This window comes from Aulostomus chinensis, chromosome 8 (genome assembly GCF_037954235.1).
Source record: "Aulostomus chinensis isolate RoL2024-O1b breed Wild chromosome 8, RoL_Achi_v1.0, whole genome shotgun sequence".
Classification (NCBI taxonomy): Eukaryota; Metazoa; Chordata; class Actinopteri; order Syngnathiformes; family Aulostomidae; genus Aulostomus; species Aulostomus chinensis.
In genome coordinates this window covers 5,243,217-5,264,782 of record NC_141327.1, presented here as the reverse complement: position 1 = coordinate 5,264,782, position 21,566 = coordinate 5,243,217, and the positions used below count along the sequence as shown (strand labels likewise).

The following is a 21,566-nucleotide window of genomic DNA, read 5'->3' as shown; positions in this document are numbered from 1 at the left end:
CATTAAAGTTATATATCCCAATGTAGCACATTTTCTGCCATATTCTTCATTCTGTCAGCATAGTTTGCAAAGTTTTGTTTTTTTTTACTGTTTCACCAGTTCTTCTATACGGCACAAGAACACCCTCATTTAAGAAAGAGCTTGTTGTTTTGAGTTCAGCTCCAAGGTCGCTGCTGCAGTGCCTTCAGATGGGCCATGTAGAAGAATGCAGAATGCCATTTAATGATGTGAAACGCTGTAAACAAGGATTTGCCCAAGACAAGATAAATTATGTGTATATATATATATATATATATATGATTTTTTTTCAATTGTCAAAACCAATGTATATCATATTGCACAGCCCTACAGAAAAAATTACACTTTTGCAGCTGATCTGTTTTAACATAGCAAAAAATTGCTTTTTTATGTTGAATTTGTGTGTGTGCAGGTCAAGTGGCCTGTGATTATTGTTGCTGATGATGCAACACTGTACCAAAAGCTATCAGATCACAATGATCTGATCTTTTTGAGCTCTGACTGGCATTCTAACCAGCCTCTGTGGGCTCTTTGGCTTTGCACAGGCTTTGCATGTTTTATACCCCATTTACTCGGGTTCGACACTGGGGTGGAGTGACTTCTCTCTCCTTTTCACTGCATATGGTAGCTTGCCGTGAGGTCATCAGAGGCATGCTGCATGTGTGAGCCATATGAGGGACCCCCAGGCACCCTGGCATGGGGGGTGGGGGGGTTGCGTGAGGATGTCACCACGGTTGTGTGTGCTCATTCCGATGAGTGCCTACTCTCTCTCCTACAGGATTTATCAAAGCTTACATGGCTTGAATAAATATATTATTCCCAAATAGGAATTTGATACTTAATTAAAAGAGGCTTTGTTTTGAAATATTATTTAAAATTTAACTGAGTTACCTATAAAATAAAACATTTCGAATGCCAATATTCTATATTTTGTTAATAGAGTTGAATCAAGCTGCTTTCTCTTCATCGGCGTGTTTGTGTGTTTGTGTGTTTTCTCCATCCTCCAGACATCATAGTGCTGATAGCATCAGTAGCAGTGGTGTCTGCAGGGAGTCAGGGCAACATCTTTGCCACCTCGGTCCTGCGTAGCCTCCGGTTCCTGCAGATCCTTCGCATGGTGCGAATGGACCGACGAGGAGGCACATGGAAGCTGCTGGGCTCTGTGGTCTACGCACACAGCAAGGTGGCCCGAGGCGGCCACACACACACACACACACACACACACACACACACACACAAACACACACACACACACACACACACACACACACACACACACAAGGGTTTTAATGGATCAACTTCCAGTGTGATGGTCTTACTCGTGAGGTTGCATGCACATCATTAAGCACAGTAGGACTTGACAAGCAGAGAAACTGGTGCTTCTGTGAAATAATACTTTGGTTTGACCTGGAATCAATAACCTGTGAAAGTTACTGAGACTCAAAAAAAACAAAACAAAAATAGTATTATATAGGAAATGTTATTACAAAATTGTGTATAAAAAAATCACTCTACTTCGAATACAAAGAGACCACACTATTCAATCCATCTGTGCAAACTAGTTCACTCTAATAGCTCAGTAATGCAGTAAATCTGAAATCTTAAGATGTGGATGTTAAAGTTGACAGTGTGTAATAATACTGATTATGGATGCGTGATACTGAATTTTTTGGGGGGGCAATTTTCAAAATACAAATATTTTACAACGAATTTGGTCAAAAGCCAATATTTGCCAATGCCCATGTTATCTGTCTAAAAACAAGTTTGGGTATTAACTTATGGTTCATGCTGAAAAACGAACATGAACAAGTTGAATTTGAGTGTAGCATTTTCTTCATTTCCCAAAAACATTTGGAAAAGCCTTCATCTTAAATAACAACAAGAAAAAAACTGACAAAATCGATCTTTAGTGTGGGCCAATATTGATATCAATAATCAGTTCCTTATTCACCCTACAGCCTGTGTCTCAGATGAGTTGCACAGGTGCACCTGAGTGTGAAACCTGAACTTAACTCGTGTGTCTGCGCCAGTAGACCTGATAGGAAAACCTGCTTGTCTCTGAATCTGATATTTGCCTGACATGCTTGTTCTGTTAAATAAGACTAAAAAAAATATAAATAAATAAAAATAAAAACAGTCGACTTGAGATGATATCTGGTGTGATTTCACCCCTGAACTTTAGCCCCCTCAGGTAAATACATTGTTTTGGCTGTATTTCTCTACCCATATTTACACATGAATGTGTATTCACTGGTAACACATGACTCACAAAAGACTGGCAGCGTCAAGAGAGAGAGAGAGAGAGAAACATCTTTGATTATGTTTGGGTAGAAAAATAGCTGATGCTGGCCCGAAGCAGAAGCTCAACCTGAAACCAACACTGATTTTCTGATCTGGTTTATGTTTTTGCTTCAATCAGTTTAATGAGTCTCATCTGAGTGTGATTCCCTTCTGATGCCTTTATCCTACTGAGTAGGAGTTTGAATAGATGGAAGAATCCTTGTTTGCAGTTGCTTTGTCATTCTCTTTTTCTATGCTTGATGCCATTCTAAACACCTTCTTTGACTCTGCCTTGCAGGAACTGGTCACTGCCTGGTACATCGGTTTCTTGGTTCTTATCTTCTCTTCATTCCTCGTCTACCTTGTGGAAAACAAGACAAATAAGGAGTTTGCAACCTACGCTGATGCCTTGTGGTGGGGCACGGTGAGTTTTTGTCAACAACTGTAGCTCTGCCTGTCAGGATTTAATAAAGATGCGAGTTTCATATTTGGTCCTCATGGTCTGAGCTGGGCTTGCTTATTCATCAGCTGGACACATCTTGAGTCACCTCTTCAAATCATTCTGTAGTGGATGTTGACGGCTGCTCCCAATATTTTCCTTTTTACTCTCCATTTTCCATCCATATAAATGTTTCAGGAGTGAGTCAGTCAGTCCTCCTTTATGCTTCAAATACCCGTTGTTGTACTTCAGTGGCACACCGCATGCCACAATCGTCGCATTTTTCCCTGACATTCGACTCACAGAGCTCTGTCCACTTAGATGACAGATGCGTTAGCATAGATCTGATTCATGTTGGCTTTATGTCCACATAGGATTGAGGCCTGTTGCAGATCAGGGAGAACCTGATCTCACGTCCTTGTTTCCTGTTTACACATTCACATCACCTATCATAGGGTGGCACAGTGGTGCAGTGGTTAGCACTGTCGCCTCACAGCAAGAAGGTTCCAGGTTCAAGTCCTGGCTCGAGTGCGGGATCTTTCTGTGTGAGTCTGCATGTTCTCCCTGTTCCTGTGTGGGTTCTCTCTGGGTACTCTGGCTTCCTCCCACAGTCCAAAGACATGCAATTGGGGACGAGGCTGATTGATACTCTAAATTGACTGTAGGTGTGACTGTGAGTGTGAATGGTTGTCTGTCTCTATGTGTTAGCCCTGCGAACTGGTGACCTGTCCAGGGTGAACCCTGCCTCTTGCCCAAAAGCCGCTGGGATAGGCTCCAGCCCCCCACGACCCTTAACAGGATAAGCAGAAGAAAATGGATGGATGGATCACCTATCATATCTAGGCCACTTGACACAGACAGAATAAAGGAGGAAGACAAATGTCAAGTCAAATGTTACTTATTTTCCTTCAACCCAACAGTTGCGCTTATTATCTTAGTATAGAAAACGCTAAACACTTTTATCACTGAGTAAACATTGGTGACTACTTAGTTACAGCTACTAAACCTGTGCTGCCTTATTGGAGGGATGTCAGAAATCTCAGTATTTATTTGTGTTCACAGATCACCTTGACAACCATTGGCTATGGGGACAAAACACCAAAAACGTGGACAGGACGGATGTTGTCTGCAGGGTTCGCCCTCCTGGGCATTTCCTTCTTTGCCCTGCCAGCAGTAAGTTGAGACCCTTTAAGTCCCTCCTTCTGTTTTGATGTTCAGAGATCAGGATAATGTGTTGTACTCTGAGTGAGTAGTTAAGCGTCATTTAATGTTATTTTTAAATGTGGTATATGTAATGTTTTTAATATTGAGGTAGAAGTGAGCCAATGAGGATTCTTAGATTGATTAAACGTCGTGTTCTCTGGGCATTTTACAGGAAATTTCCATGTTTTTAAGGAAATAGGTGTGCACACCCTGCCCTTCGGCTGCCCCATGTTGATTTGAAGTGGGATATACGAGGTGCTAGCTGTTCAAATTACATACAAATTTTACATTACCTCCAGCTCTACGGTTGCTAAGGCGCGCCTTGCTCCACAGTTACATGCATTACTACTCCTTTTCAAGAAAAGAAAAAAGAAAATCATAGTGTAAATATGCTGTTTTTTTTTTCCCACTGTTGCCATGTTGAGCAGGCGAGATAGACTCAGGAGCCTCACACAAACACATCCAGAGTTTAATCCTATTCATGTCACACCAGGGTATTCTGGGCTCAGGTTTTGCCCTGAAGGTCCAGGAGCAGCACCGTCAGAAGCACTTTGAGAAAAGAAGAAACCCCGCTGCCTACCTCATCCAGGTAAATGACATGTGTCTCTTCTCCATGAATGCTGCTGTTATTCAAATGCCAGCTAAATATAAACTGTGATTGAAATGATGATATCATTCTCCAGTTTCTCGTTTTCCTTTGTGGACTGAGAGACGACCCAGAGAGTTATTCTCTTCAGACTGTGTTTGAGAGCAGAATCACCACTTTGGCGAACCCATTCTTGCATCCCCATCTATTCTGCTTCACACATTTCTTTTGTTTCCAGCCTGACCTTCACATTGGTCTTTTTTTTCTCATCCTGGTTCTCAGTGGCGCTAACCTCATGTTATTGTCTTCATATATGTCTCCGTGCTTCATTTTCATCTCCTTTCCTCTCACATGCTTCTCCACTTTCCTGCTCCATGGCATTTCCCCACCTTTCTCTTCCAATTTATGCTCCCCCTTTCTGCCCCCCCCCCCCCCACGCCCCTCGTGTTGAACCGTACCAGGCTGCGTGGCGTTATTACTCCACTGACAGCACCAGGCCATACCTGGATGCCACGTGGCGGCACTATGAGAGCCTCCTGCCTTCCCACAGGCATGTATCCGTGCCTGACCTCTGCTCCAAGCACAGACGTGTGACAGACCTGTGGTTTCGGTTTAACTAATCAGCTTTTTCAATGTGTTTTCTTCCTCATTCTCCTCTTCTTCCTCTTGCCTTGTTTTTTTTTCTTTTTTTCTTCCATTGTTTTGGTGTTTTCTGTACTTTGTTCTTCTTCTTGGTTTTGTGTATTCTGCATGCAGTGTGTTTGGCGTAGTTATGCGGCTGATGAACACTCGGTTTCCATTGCTACCTGGAAGCCTCACTTGAAGGCGTTACATACCTGCAGCCCTACGAAGTAGGTACAACTACGGCAGCTGGTGACTGTATTTGGTGTCTGTGCTACTATAGCCATCTTTTCTATACTTCTATTATGTTAATATATATAGATATATCGACAAACATATTTTTCTTTCTTATTTAGCCTTTTTTACTTTGTCTTTCCGTGTACCAACTATATTGTCATGTTTTTTTTGAATGCCTATCTGTTGGTAAGAAATAAAAGATAAGATTATATATATATATATATATATATATATATATATATATATATGAATATAATGTAATGCTACACAATTAGCAAATATCCTTTCCACACTACGTTTACCTCAGCTTTTCTTAATTTAAAAAAAAAATCTTAATTTTAGCATTCACCCCTCATAGACTGACGATGATGATCATTAAGGTGACCGTGAGGACGAGGGAGACGTTTGCTTTAAATACTTTCAACAGAAAGGATTTCTAGCAGAAAGACCCCATCAAACTTTATAGTCTCACTTAAAACCAGGTGAACCACAACCAAGGGGGTTCAGGTGACAAATTCCAGCAGTTCACAGTGGGTAAATGGTAAATAAAGCTCAGGACATTGTTTGTTTGTTTGTTTAGGGGGTTACCATCTTTGCTCTAGTATGTGTTTCATCTCAGCACCATCTTGACAATGTCAATGGGTGCCTTGAAAGCAGACAAGATTGCGGCCAACATTACAATAGGTTGCAGAATCATTCATAGCATGGTCAGACATGCTGATGGAGCTGCAGAAAAAAGCCCGATGTTAGCAGGTGTTGGTGGGGGGTTTTTGGCCAGGGAGAAAAAGGCTTTAGTGACTTATTTTATCAGTGCTCTAAATTTAGTGTGGTTAAATTTAAGTAACACAATGATTTGGTTAGTATTGTCAGAAAAAGCCATGATTTCAGGTGAAAGAGCCTTTTGAAATAATAACCATGTCGCCCAATGGTTTTGCTGACTCTCTGCTAGAAATACTTCCTGTTACACAGCCTTTGAGGCAAACTTCTCCTTTATGTCAGTCTCCTTAAACTGAGCGCTGATGGCCTGATTGATTAATATTTTCGGTCATAAGCGGCTTTTGCTCTGAAATTTCCTATTAAAAGAAGAGAAACACACAGTAATTCCTCCAAATACTTGTTAGTTTTATATACATTTCCAATATTTCCTCATAGAGCAGCTTGGTATGAACCAGGAAACGTGACACAAGCAGAACAACAACAAGCAGTACACAAAACTAGATTCTTCTCCCACCCTTTTACTTACAGTTGTAGTTGGCTTATGCCTTAATGTTGGAAAACTTCAACCTGTGTAGCTCACATTTTTTGGTGACCTCACTGAACTTAACTTAAAACTTAACAATAGGTCAACATTAAAGCATGTCTAGTAAATTATACGTTGTAATTATTATTATACCTTTTATCAAGTTTTTCTTTTATCATTACTTTAAATCACAGGATGCATTATTCATGTCATTCTAAAAATGTATAAATTGTAGCCAGTGGGGGTGCAGTAAGGTACAGTTAGACAGTCAAAGGTGACACTCATTTCCTCTGAGATTACACAGACACTCCTTGAAGTGTAAAGTAGAACTTCCTGTCACTTAGTCACTATCCTGTCTGGTTGCAAGTGCTTCTTAATTTGCCTGAACAATACAACATTAAGCCGCATGCTTGTAGTGGCCTGGTATTTATTAAAGCAATACTTCATCCAAAAAGTCTGTCTTTCCTAGCCTCTCAAATACTCACTAAATAAGAAGTCCGCCTTTCCTTCCTTCATTGCTTCTTTGTGACTCTAGAACCCAAAAGGAGCCAACTACATATATTTAGCTTTCGGCTAATGCAAAAACTCCATCCATCCATCCATCCATTTTATTCTGCTTATTCCTGGGGGGGAGGGGCCTATCCCAGCAGCTACGGGTGAGAGGCGGGGTTCACCCTGGACGGGTCGCCAGTCCATCGCAGGGCCAACACAGAGACAAACAACCATTCACACTCACATTCATTCCTACGGTCAATTTAGAGTATCAATCAGCCTAGTCCCCAATTGTATGTCTTTGGACAGTGGGAGGAAGCCGGAGTACCAGAGAGAACCCACACAGGCACAGGGAGAACATGCAGACTCCACACAGAAAGATCCCGTGCCCGAGCCAGGACTCGAACTCGGAACCTTCTTGCTGTGAGGCGACAGTGCTAACCACTGAACCACCGTGCAGCCCAGCAAAAACTCAATTGCATCAATGGGCATAATTCATGTCTTCTATACCGTATGCAGAGAATTTCTAAACCAATGTTTTTAGACAGTTCTGCTGTTAGCCACCAGTTGCTATTAGCTCCATGCTATATATAAGTATACCTGACTGGTTCTTTCTGCATTCTGGAGTCACAAAAAAGTTAATCAAGAGCAAAAGAGTCATCGTGAGCTCAAAACTCCAAGTTGTGAGTATACTTGAAAGGCAAAATACACTTTTTGATGGAACAGTGCTTAAAGGGTTTCATACAGAATGCTTATCATTGATTCATGTGTTGCTCCTCTCAAATCTTTTGCTTTCATCAAAGCAGCAGATAGTTTGCCTCAGTTAATTAACATACTGACTACAAGACCCTACCAGTCTTTCAGCTCCTTAACCACAAACCCTCTTAACTTTACACACATGAAGTTTTTCAGAAATGTATAAATATTCACATATACCTCAACAATATCAATAATGCTACTTTGCCAGTTCATGTTTGACGTTCACTATCGTCTACTGAAAACTGTCATGAGGTTTTCTCACAGTACAAAATAAATCATGGCAGTAGATGTCTGACAATGTCAAGTAACATGGTGCTTTGATGAAGGCCACTAGGTCATTAGCATGATGTGACATGGTCACAATAACTAAGTAAAAATAGAGGTTAGTCAACTTTACCTAGTAGGTCTGTGTGTGTGCTACTGTTTGACACTAATGGAACTGTAACTGATTATTTTGGTTCAGCACCAAAGAACACCAGGATGAACAGAATCTCTTTGCTCAAACTGATATAAAATGCTTCCTGCACTCGTATGGTCCACTGAGCATTGTTGTCGATTGTCAGATGAACGCTACAGTTTGATGAGACAATGTTTCTGATAAAACCTTTTCATCTTCTCACCTATCAACTCCAGGAAGGAGCAGGGGGAGTCAACAACAAGGTTTGTGACTTAATTTTTACTGTTTTCCTCACCCTGTTTCAGTTGCATAATTTAGGGGGTGGGATGGGTATTAAACCTCAAAATGACAAGTCAAGACTAAATATTTTGTCATAGTCACAGTCAGGAGGTTGTGGAATATATTGTGAGGAGATAGCGCATATCGCCCTCAGTGTCTACAAGCTGCTGCTGGAGGAGGAAATCATTAAACATTTCAATTTTATGAGTGGCATATTTCATTTAATACACATAACAGGCTCTTTTTGTGTGTCAAATACATGACAAGAAAATGTGTATCCATTAAAATGGTATTTGTAGAGTTGACATGAAAATGTGTTTTCCAAAACTCTGAACCAGTGTCCTATGAGGACAGCCAGGAGACATGGCAAGATTGTCATTTAGTTGTTCTTCTTTGTCACATGGGGAGAACTTGTTCACCTATCAGGAACGCTGTCGGCTTGCGTACTGTACATCTAAAGCTGGGCATAAACTGAACAATTTGTTGTACAAGTCCAACTCACATTCTACCAATAGATCATACTGTATGTGATGTAAAGCCAAAGCTCACAAATCATGTGCTCACAATGGACGGGTTGACGCCACAACCTCAAACCTCACACAGAACTGCTGTTGGCACCTGCAGACAATTCTCCCTGATGACGGCTAACAATAAAGCTCTGTTTGAAAGGACATTGTTTTGTGTCTTGAAGGAAAGGAAGGATAATTTGCTGAAGTTGAATATTATAAAAAGGTTGTTTTAGTTCAAGAGGAACTTGTTGAATCCACTGTTTCTGTTGCAACTGTTGACCAACCTGCCTACTATGACTGAAGCACTGTCAGACTCTGCTACCCGGCGTAATGAGAGAAGAAAAAAATCCATCTATATAGCACTTTAAAAGAACTCAATGGCACTTTACAAGATTGAAAAATAGGCGTAGGGGTCATGAAAATGGTTGTTGGCTTTGTTTCCACTGTATGAGCGAATAAGACATTAGATATTAGATATTAATCTAGAAATCAGATGCCTGGTTGGTGGTAGCTGATTGGGCTGGGATTGGTCCTTGTACCCCCCCCCCCCCCCCCCCATGTACACAGCAAAAAACACCCAATGAATCAGATATTCAGGTCAGTTTTAAAGTGGTATGGCTACAAAAAAGGTTCAATTTGTAGGTGTAATAAAAGACTTCTCACTTTTTAATTAGTCCAGCTCCTTCAGAGGCATCACAATAGCTTGAACTCTCCGTGCATTACTGGTAACGAAGGCATGGGTCTAATAATATATTTAAATATCCATCCATCCATCCTTTTTCTACTGCTTATCCTGTTAAGGGTCACGGGGGGGGCTGGAGCCTATCCCAGCAGCCTTCGGGCGAGAGGCAGGGTTCACCCTGGACGGGTTGCCAACACATACAAACAGACAACCATTCACACTCACAGCCACGCCTACGGTCACTTTAGAGTATCAAACAGCCTCGTCCCCTCTTGATGTCTTTGGACTGTGGGAGGAAGCCGGAATACCAGAGAGAACCCACGCAGGCACAGGGAGAACATGCAGACTCCACACAGGTGGTTTTTGTATCTGCACCAAAACTGCATCATCACTGCTGAAGGGTATTATGTCTTTATACAAGTTAAATATTATGAACCAAATATTATCCACAAAGAGAAAGTCAGTTCATACAAAATGAACTGAATGAATAGAGACTATCAACCAAAACAATTTCTATCACTCATTTGCTTTGCTCTATCTATTTTTTAAATCACTGCTGTTAAAAAATCACACAAAAGAGCAGATACTGAATAACACTCAAGGTCATTCATCCACACAGACACACCCGCAGTTTTTGAAGTGTCGTGTTGCCTTGGGGATCCTCTTATTAAAAATTCTAAGACTAGATGTGCATGTGAAAATATCCCTAGACTTTTAGCTGTTGGAACCTTTTTAGAGAGATTACAGGTCAGCAATGTACTGGGTAGTGAGTGCTAAGTGATGTAATATGTTGTGTTTGCAGTTATGAAACTCTGAGTAAATATTTGTCTGGACATATTTCTCCCTCCAGCCTGGTGTCACTCCACCACGCTGCAGAGGATCGTCCTCCGTTTGCGCAAAGTCGAGAATGAACCTCACACAGTCTCAGCTGTGCCTTGAGAGCCAGGAGAAACTTCATCTCCCAATGATTTCCTTTTTGCATGCCCCTCATCAGCTATTTACATCTCCTCTCCACTGTAGAGCTAGAGAAATCATTAGAGAGCCGCAGGATGCAGTCCAACTGGGGTGACGGCACTTATTTAAAACCCAGCAGCAACACAGGTCTGATGGCGTCAGTGAACCCACAAGTGACTGACCTCACACTGGTGACTCAAGCACTTGTTGCCATGAATTCACACCACAGCCTTTTTGAAACGGTGCTAGGAATGTTCACTTTCCTCCTTTCTGCTGCTGCTGTCAGCGGTGGACAAACCAGCAAAGATCCTGCTACGTGATTTTATACTGAATTTCAAACGATTATTGCATTTTCACGTCAGGCATTTGCCTCATTAAGATGTAATGAATGGAACAAGAGACAGGGTAATGAGGATTAAAACGTGCCTTACACTAGCCAGAGGTGAATATTTTCTCTGCATCATGTAACACGTCACCATATCTCTATCTCCCCTTGGTTCTTTTAGTAAGATTCATAGTAATAAACAGAAGCTACTGAGGAGATGTACCGCTCGGAGACATAGGTACACAGCTCCTCTGTCACATGACCTGTGGTCTTTGGGAATGCTGACTAATTACTGGTGCATGGGTATCTGTAGGAGGCTGCAGCTTTGGGGGGGGTGGAGTTATCACATCTGGACGGCGGTTGACCTTTTAGTGATACACTAATATCCACTTCGTTTGACCTTTGCCTGCAGCCATGTGCCTCTTCTGCCTGTTGTGATGTATTTTTAACTCTCAGAATATCTGACAGGTTTTATTCTCAACACCAGACCCAGAGAAACAGCTGACTGTAGAGAAAGGACTCTTTAATGCTGGCCACCTTGATTTTGTCCTCACACAGCTCTGTTTGTTGCATCAAAAGTACAGGCAGCACATCTTTCCCTTGGTCCTTCATACAAATGCTCAGCTCGTCCCTCAGATCCGTACATGAGGCTTCTCATTTACTGTCATTTTAAAGTCAAGCTGAAATGAAAAAAACTCCTCGTCTACACTCTCAGTTGAGATCTTTGACGATTCTTTGTGTTTTTACATCAAAGTCAATTTGTCTTTCCTCTTGTTGAGTATCAACCAGTATAATATAAGCTAGCTAGCAAAAATGGTACATTGATGTGTCTTTAACCGAAACATTGCGAAATACCAGGCCAGATGGCTCGAATGTACTGATGCTCAGGAAAGTGGGATCTGTAGCAGCTCCAGATTATGTTACAGAGACTGCTCCAGTTATGGAAATGTGCCTCTCTGTCCTTGACAGACATTGCTATCCCATCAATGTCATCTCCTAATGTTGTGTTATGAGATGCTCTGGTTACGCCTACTTTTCACCCTTGCGATCAAATTCTTCCTAACCCTAGTCCCCGCCAGTTAAGCCTGTTTTCACTTGTGAATTTGTCTCCATAAAGCAGCTCGACACCAACACGGTTTCAGCCGCACTTTAAGGATACGGCTCATGATATTCTATTTCTCTTATTGCCTACAATTCCTGTGCAAAGAACACAACACAAGGGATGGCCAGTGTGACTGTTTCATCAGTCAGTGGCCGACACTCATTAATCAATTATTAGTATCAACACACACCATAATTGGCAGGAATGAGTGACTGTGACCAATAAAAACACCAAATATGTATTTGCAGATGGAAGCAGCAGCATAAACAAGAGTATATGAGGATACCCACATTGTCACAACATCAGGCACCTGCAGTGACTACTGCCCAACCCATATAATTGCCTCAACCTCCTTTGTAGGAAAACATTATGTAACTTCTCATTAAGATGAATAGCAAATAGCCCACTGTGCACTTTCTAATACATAAACAGATTAATTTGCAGTAAATTCAGGAAAACTTTCTGCACCCTCAAAACAGCCAGTCCCACCTCAGTCCTCACACCCCACTGTCTCATCTCCCCCAGTTCTTTGTTCTGACTTACAGAAATATGGTTGAGCACCTGTCATAAATTGAATCACATATTAATTTATATGTAGCCAATAGGTGGATTTTTCTTTACCATGTCAAAAACTTTCAGCTATTTAACCGATACCTTGAATACATTCAAATTCTCAACAGACTCTCGAAGTAATATTTCCCTTAAAAAAGTGTATTTTGCCTTCCAAGTACTCACAAGTAGGTATCTTGAGTTCACAAGGACTTTTTTTCTTCATTACCTCTTTGTGAGTTCAGAATGCAGAAGGAGCTAGCCAGCTATGTTTAGCTTGAAGCTAACAGTTGCTGATCTCTAACAGCTAAACCGTCCAAAAATATCCATGTACAAATTCTCAGGTCCATCCTCCAGTATAACCCACCTCTTCATTATCCAACCTTCCAGTTTGGCACCAAGTACTACAAGCTGGTGCACTTAGTTACACCAACTCATGTTCATGTTTGCTCTCAGAAACGCCGCAGTGGAGGTCAAAACCCCGATTTCTGAGTACTTGACAGGCAAAAAACATATTTTGGTTGAAGAATCACTCAAACATACTTATAACCCACCATTGCACTACATGCTGCTGCACGACTACAATGGGCACTCTAGAAGCACATACTGCCAGAAATAGAACAAAGAATTGCACTACGTTATAAATCCAAATCTGAAAAGAGTCCCTGACAAATGCTGTCTTTACTTGCGTTAAAATGGTGTTTATTAACAGTAACCAGATGCTCGGTGTATTTGGAATAGTTAAAGCATTTGACCTCCGGTAGGATCAAAACAGGTTGGCGGCAGAGTGCCAGCGGCAGGATGGAGAGTTCCTATGCTCATTTTGATGTTTTCATTAATCTGTTGACAATGAGAAAAATATAGATTATGACCAGTCATATTTGTTGCACTAAATGTTAAATTCCATAATTACCTCGTCATTGATTGTATTAGATTGCCTGTTGCCTGCACGCTGACTGCATGCATCTACATAAACATTTCATCACTGTGTCCTGTTTCCCTTATAAGGTGATGTTCATTTAGTCGCCTCTACATTTGGTGACATATCACCCTGTGTGACAAGAGTGTCAAACAGTAGCTCGTTATCTTGTGCAATGACACCAATGATGCAGCAAATAGGAGACACACAGTTGAAAGCGTCCTGCCTAACCTGAGCATGCATTTTGCTGCTGCAGTGCATGCTGGTCTGCGTCCATTTGTTCCTGCAGCTTAAGTTAGTAGTTCAAGTTCTGGATGATGACTGATAAGATTGTGTAAGTGAACAACAACAGCATTTTGCCAAAAGTCTTGTTGACCTAAAACATCCATCATGAACATGATTTAACATCCATCAAATTCTTCTACATCTCATTCCAACTCCTTCGCCACTGCTCTTCATCCTCATGTCATTCTACAGCCAAAAGTTGAGCTTCAAGGAGCGGGTAAGGATGGCCAGCCCCCGTGGTCAGAGCATCAAGAACAGGCAGACGTCTTCAGTGAACGACCGGCGCTCTCCAGTGGCCGAGGCCGGTACCGAGGGGACCAGCCCCGCCAAGGTACAGAAGAGCTGGAGCTTCAACGACCGCACGCGCTTCAGACCCTCGTTACGCCTGAAGAGCCAGTCCCGATCCACCACTGATGGTGAGTGACTGTGCCCCCAGCACTCCACTGTTAGTGGTTAGCTTCTGATTCATTTATACAAGGAGCAAGTGTTGTTGTCCTCCCTACACACACACACACACACACACACACACACACACACACACACACACACACACACTCACACACAAACTCACACAGCTCATTACATGAGTCAAACAGAAGCTATTATATTACCGAACACTCATTTTTGTCTTGTCTGCTCGAGTGCATCATCATTTTATAGAAATGGACGTCCCTCACTGTACACTCAACCCAAACAAGGCCTCTCAATGCTCACTAGGTCATAACCACCAGGTACATCTCTGGCACCTGTGGCCACATTCCCTTTCTATAGGCAGAGCACCGGAGACTTATGCTAGCCCAGCTAGCCACTTCTGGTGAACCATCTGTCAGCTTGCCTGTGGTTAGATAATTCAGTCATGCAGCATTTGGAGACATTAACAAAATTATCAGATTAAATTAATCAAATTCTAATAGTGAAATGGGACATTACGGTGGAGTTATGGAGCGCTAAAGGCAGTTTATCCCCCATTTTACAGCCTAACCAATGATGTAGCGCACGCTGACGATTATAATTACTGTCATTGCCATAAGATGGAGACAAAAGTGTCTCTTCATTGCTTTAAACCATATAAAACCAAAAGTCAATTTGGGGTTTTGTGATAGTTATGTGTCAAAGCTTATTAGTGGATTATCGAAGTGTCCAGGATAGAGGGAGATCGGAGCTGTACCAAGAGATAAAGGCTCATGGGTGTCATTATTACCCCACCACAAACAAATATGCAACTTGAAACTTTAAGCCATCATGCTAAGTGAATGTGTATTCAGTTGAAGCCAGTTCTAGGGGGTTTGACCATCCAACCCACTAGAACTGGTTTTGCCCACTAATTCAGGCATTTGAGTGCAGGAATGTTAATGGCCTTCCTTGCCTTGGCCTTACAGTGCCGGCCTGGCAAACCCCCCCTTCATGACAGCCAGTTGGTGTTGGTGGGTGGATGATAGATTGATGTAGGGTGGGGGGCGGTGAGTTCCAGCTGCCATATGGGGTGTTGTAGGCAGCCAGCTGGCCAGGGCCTCCTGGTAGAGAAGAATTAGTAGCAAACTAGCCAAAACCAAACTGGCAGGGTGGTTAGCCACACTTGGTTTAAGCATACGCTGTCACTGACATGGCGGCTAAATGAGATGTTAGAGGACGCGGAGTCTCACTCGTCATTGGTGCTTAACTTAAAATAATAACAATTTCCTTCTTAAAATAGTCTCTGTTTATGGAGGGCAAAGCAAGAATGAGTTTCTCATCTTCATGTCTCCCTCCAGTTTAGTAATCGATCAGTGTGGCATTTAAGCCTCTCAGCTCATTATTTTTGGCTTTCCCATTAATCATGTTTTCATCCAATCAGTCAGCTTCTTTTGCTCATAAAGCTTAAAGCACACACATACTGTGTGTGTGTGTGTGTGTGTGTGTGTGTGTGTGTGTGTGTGTGTATATATATATATATATATATATATATAGCTTAGATAAAGCAGACATAGAGAAACAGAGGCATATATGTATATATGCACCGATAACTAGACTCTTAAAGTTGTATTATTGTCTGTGTGTCTATGCCTTTATGCAGAGTGAGCTGTTGTTGTTGCCTTCATGTAAACCACTTCCATCAGTGCAAGGAGTTAAAAAAATTCCATATTTTCTTTACTGCTGATTATTGAATATCTGTTGATGTTCATGTTTCAGTATTTACTTCATTTCTGTCATTTATGCCATTTTTTTCGCCCAGATGTTAACTAGAGGGCATGTCTGGACTACTTAGGCATAACTAATCAATCCCACTCTCCAGTACCATGGGAGCTCACGCAAGACTAAACTCCTGTCCCAAATTTAAAAATTTAAAAAATGAGAAAGCAGCGAATCAGGAAATAGAAACTTGGGAAATGATGGATAAGAAAATAAATGAAAACAAAATAAATAATTGTCAAATGCAGTTCTGGCAGTTTTGGGTTGCTGTCCTTTTTTTCACATCAACCTGCAGATTTATTCCTCTACATTTCCTCTTTATCAACTCATATATTGTATTTATGTCAGCTTTAGTCATCCATACGAGGGATTCGATGAACTATGAATTTTGGAATAGTCATCCTTCTTTTTCCCTCTAGCAGCAACAGACTCCAACATGGCCAGCGAGGACGGCTTCGACGAGAAGTGCTGTCACTGTGAGATCTCGGTTGAGGACTTGCTGCCCTCCATCAAGTCTGTCATTAGAGCCGTCAGGTGAGGCACCAGACTTTACCCAGCTGTGAATCCAAGCAGCAAATGTTTTTCTTCTCTGAAATGTTGCATGCAAACAGGCCCGGATTGTCTCTGACCAGCCCTGTTGATTGAAAGTACTCAGGGGATTCAAGTGACCAGAAGATTTTTTTTCAAAGCTTATTTTTAGATTGTCTTTGGCTCATGTGATTGGACGCAGTGTTGAGAGACAGGAAATATGGTTAGTGGGAGCATTAAGACTGCAGAGCAATGCAAGGGCACTATGTGCATGTTAGCCATCTGGCCACGTTTCACTGAAGATGCACGACCAGACACACTAACGCTAAACTGTACAAACAACGAGATGTAAAACATGTATGTTAACAAATCTAAACAAACAATGCCACGAAATGACCCACTTAAATTATTTAAAAATCTGTACTGAACTGTCTCTCATACAGACAGACGTGATAATCGTACAATTCCCTACAATCATGCTGAAGCCCTGTACTTATACCTGCTAATCAAACTTTTGTTTTACTTACTTGCACACTAACTGACAATCACAACTAATCAATGAATGGGTCAACAGAAAATTGAGTAGCCAAAATTAGAAATTTTGGGAGCCTTTCAAAAGGGAAAATGTGATCATTTTTTCCATTTATTTACTGTCAAACATTGAAATAAACCAAATAACCTTGAGTCTTGCTCAAGATGCCACGTTGGTCCGTGCGTAACATGTATCAGTGGCTATTTATATATAAAGCTTGAATTATTGATTTAGAAAAGAATCTTAAAATTAATCAGGCAGTGGCATGGGTTGGAGGTAGCGTTGCTGTCTAGCAACCGAAGGGTCTCTGGTTCGATCCTCACTTCCCCCGGTGTCCAAGTATCCTTGAGCATGAGACGGAACCCCTAATTGCTCCTGATGTCCCTGCGATGGACTGGCGACACGTCCAGAGTGAACCCCGCCTCTCACCCAATGTCAACTAGGATAGGCTCCAGCCCGTAGCGACCATTAGCGGATAAGTGATATAGAAAATGGATGGATGGATGGAGACTGAATCTTCTCCTTCTTTGACCGTCACCTTCCTTTTCACCAAAATGTAAAAAACAGAATCGGCATTAAACATCTGAGCATTGTAGGTTAACCAATCAGTCCAAATCTTTAGTTTATGAACAAAAATATGGAAAATTATTTCGGAATCTTATGAATAAAGCAAACTTCAGTATTGTCAGATCTAGATAACACTGGAGGTGAGAAAGATATCTTCCATCTGGAGCGAATTAATCCTTTACAGTTTTTAGTTTTGGTTTTAGGAATAAAATCACTGTGATTACTCATAAATGAATAAATTAAGCAACAAATGTAGAGAAAATCTATTAAATGTGCTGTTTAATTTGAAGAAAGCATGCACAGAAATAAAAAAAAAATCAATGACAAATAAGATAAATATATTCATTTGACAAATCAAACCTTTTGTATTAATTCATTTCTATTTTAAATTATTTTCTGTTGGGATCTTTCTGTGTGTAGTCTGCATGTTCTCCCTGTTCCTGTGTGGGTTCTCTCTGGTACTCCAGCTTCCTCCCACAGTCCAAAGACATCAAGAGGGGACGAGGCTGATTGATACTCTAAATTGACCGTAGGTGTGGCTGTGAGTGTGAATGGTTGTCTGTCTGTGTGTGTTGGCCCTGCCATGGACTGGTGACCCGTCCAGGGTGAACCCCGCCTCTCGCCTGAAGGCTGCTGGGATAGGCTCCAGCCCCCGGACCCTTAACAGGATAAGTGGAAGATAATGGATGGATGGATGGATTTTTTGCTGTTTTTTTTGGTTGGTGTTTTTTTTTTTAAATTGAGGACCTTAGTCTCATGTGAGCAGCCACTGCACTGTGTGGCGATTGATTGGTGATGCCTGAATAGTACAGACATGCCCTCTTAAATACACTTAAATACTGTAGGCAAAAAAAAAAAAAACACATTAGAACAAAAAGATAAAACAAAAAACACAACAGAAACAGAGGACTAAACTGGCAATAATGACATTACAAAAAGTTGATACAAAATTAATAAATGCATTTTGTTAATATATTTTAACCTGCACATGCATTTAATAACTGAAGGCTTCCACATTCGTTTCTTTTATTACCTTATTTATTACATCATTTATTTAGGTATTTGATGATGATGATGATGATGATGATGGCGGCTTTATTCCTGAGATTCCTAAATCTAAGATTAGAGGCTACTAACACAAACACCAGCTCGATTGGCTTTTAAAATAAGGCTTCACTCTCATGATTGAGAGGGGGGGCGTCCCACCTCCACTCCAGCCAAATACTGATTCACTGGCTGTCCTTCCAGCCCCTTCCTCTCACCGCTCATTCCCTCAGATTTGCCCTCCGGTCTCCACAGGTGGAGGTACATTCAGACAGTTGGTTTTCCGGAGCGATACTTTTACACTCACGCAGCTAAAATAAGAAGCCGCAGCCCGGCGAGGTGTTTGTACAAGGTGCAATGAGGTGATTGTTCAGGTGTCCGACTGTTTGGATTGGTGAGAGGAAGCAGGTAGTTCGTGTGCAGAGACATTTTTTAAATACACGAAAAGCAAAAGTAAGCTTGGATTTGTTTTCTTTGACAACAGTCTGGCAAATCTCTCAGCTGAGCCATGAGTAGTGGCTGTATCACAGCTCCCCCTTGTGGTAGATGATAGATATGAAAATCTATGCTGTTTCTCCAGAATTATGAAGTTCCATGTAGCCAAGAAGAAGTTTAAGGAGACGCTGCGCCCGTATGATGTGAAGGATGTGATTGAGCAGTACTCAGCTGGTCACCTGGACATGTTGTGTCGCATTAAGAGTCTCCAGACCAGGTAGGAAAAAGTAGCGCTGCCCCCACCTTTAATACACTGCATGGTAACAACATCAGCTAGCTGGTGTCTTTGCTGTTTGACTACACAGTAACTTATCCATGTCTTGGTGTGTGTATATGTGTGTGTTTGCATGCATGTCTAATGGTACTTCATGCATGTGTGTCACTTTGCTTCCCTCACAGGCTGGACATGATAGTAGGCCCACAGCCCCTGAGCAGCCGAGCCAAGACCTTTTCCTCCCCCTCCCCACCTGTCTATTACAGCCAGGGCAGAAAGAACTCCACCCAGGGGTCAGAGCAAATCCTCCCCCACCCCACCCCAAACATGTCGGATCGGATTGGTTTACTTCCCTTTGATTCAGTCAACTTGGGATGTGGTTTGTCCTCAAAAAATAGGACAAACTAGAACCTGGAATTGACTGAGCTGAAAGTGAATTGATCTGAACATTTGCACGCACACACACACACACGCACACACACACACACACACACACACACATATTGTTGTACTTATATCTTTGTGAGGACTTTCATTGATATACATTCCCTAGCCCCTCACCCTAAACCTAACCATCCCAACTGATTGCCTGACCCTAACCTTGACCCTAAACCTAACCAGAACCTGATTCTAACCTCAACTCTAAAACCAAGTCTTGACCTTCAAATGGCCCTTTGAAGATGTGAGAGCCGGCTAAAATGTCCTCACTTTCCAAAATGTCCTCACTCTGTTGGTTGAATAGGTATTCTAGTCCTGAATAAGTAGCAAATACAAGAACACACACACAGACACACCACACACACACACACACACTTGTCATGCACTGCTCTTACTTACCCAACTCTGCATTGTCTTAGGCATGCAATGATCACTCCTTAACAATACATTACCCAGACAACTGATTTTGTTGTTTTTGCTGAGGAAACTGAACTCTGGGGTCCTGGAAACCACCATGCTGGCATTCAGTATCTGAGTTCAAACTGCTGTGAATACCCAACAAGTGTTGCTGTAGTAGTACTGACTCCTGCTGGCACTGACTCTTCGGTTAAAAACTGATTAACTCTAGTTTGTCGAAATGTACTTTGGTCAAGAAGTACATTTGGAACTGCCAATTAATGATTTATCTAGTTGAAGTAAACGCTGTAGGCAGCATTATGCACTTATTAGATACAAATGTACCATAGACAGTGGTGAGTGTATTATAATGAAAATGAATGAACAAATCATTTTGAACGAATCTTTTTAGTGTCTCACATGAATCAGGTCTGTCTGACAAACGCAGCAACATGATTCAGACTTCAATGTTCTACTCCACACTGTACACGCCCACCCGTTGTTGGCCGTGTCCTCTGCTGCATGCCTGCTACCACGATAGGTGACAAACTAACTGTCAGAACAAGATCACATGATGAGTGAAGTCTTCATTTGAACCAGGACATCAAAAATAATTACAGATGGCAATAGTCATTGGCACGCCTGTATCTGTAATATTGCACCGGGCTGACAAGTGGGACACAGAATCGATGTATTAAAATTAGTATTTCATCAATAGTAGAGAAACATACCATATTTCAGAAAAAGTGTCAAAACTTGAAAGCTTCAGTAAGTTTACATCAAGTTGAACTGGTGTAGTGTTATTATAGTGTTACGACAGTGTTACGACAGTGTTACTGCAGTGTTACGACAGCGTTACGACAGCGTTACGACAGTGTCAACACTCAAACCCTGTGTGACGCAGGTGTGATCTTGCATGTGCATCATGTAAACTAGATGTCTCTGAAATGCTGGCATGCTTCTCCCTGTTATTAACCTCATTACACTGAACCTCACTGGATTTGTTAAATAAGGAGTGGTAATAAATGTTTCAACAAAAGGTAAAAAAACAAACAAAAACAAAATACAGTCTTATCCCCATCATTGCTTCCTTTCAATCGTGTATCTGCTTTCACGCTGTGTTAATGGCAGTGGAGTTTTATTGAAATGATAGATTTTTAAATTAGAATCAAGTGCTGTGAAGCTTAAGTAACTGTTCATATCAGAGGTGTTTTCAGGGGAGGCTCATTGAACTTGAAGTGAAGTAGTTGAGTGAGACTCTAGTGCTTAATTTATTTATTAAAGCAACATCAGCAAGAACAGCCTAA

At 41.6% G+C, this 21,566-nt stretch overlaps 1 protein-coding gene across 4 annotated transcripts in view; it reads left to right on the top strand.

Annotated features, from left to right (window-relative positions):
• LOC147256895 (potassium voltage-gated channel subfamily KQT member 5-like) overlaps positions 1 to 21,566 on the top strand; it is a 127,773-nt gene that overhangs the window by 99,767 nt on the left and 6,440 nt on the right. Inside the window, exons 4-13 of one of the 4 annotated variants that reach the window (XM_086210549.1) lie at positions 1,026 to 1,201; positions 2,597 to 2,722; positions 3,800 to 3,910; positions 4,434 to 4,529; positions 5,283 to 5,377; positions 8,509 to 8,535; positions 14,069 to 14,292; positions 16,468 to 16,579; positions 19,297 to 19,428; positions 19,611 to 19,718. In XM_086210549.1, the coding sequence (XP_086066675.1) occupies positions 1,026 to 1,201; positions 2,597 to 2,722; positions 3,800 to 3,910; positions 4,434 to 4,529; positions 5,283 to 5,377; positions 8,509 to 8,535; positions 14,069 to 14,292; positions 16,468 to 16,579; positions 19,297 to 19,428; positions 19,611 to 19,718 (1,207 nt within the window). Of the gene's footprint in view, positions 1 to 1,025; positions 1,202 to 2,596; positions 2,723 to 3,799; positions 3,911 to 4,433; positions 4,530 to 5,282; positions 5,378 to 8,508; positions 8,536 to 14,068; positions 14,293 to 16,464; positions 16,580 to 19,296; positions 19,429 to 19,610; positions 19,719 to 21,566 lie in introns of all 4 variants that reach the window. The other 3 variants (XM_086210548.1, XM_086210551.1, XM_086210550.1) reach the window with 3 other exon arrangements.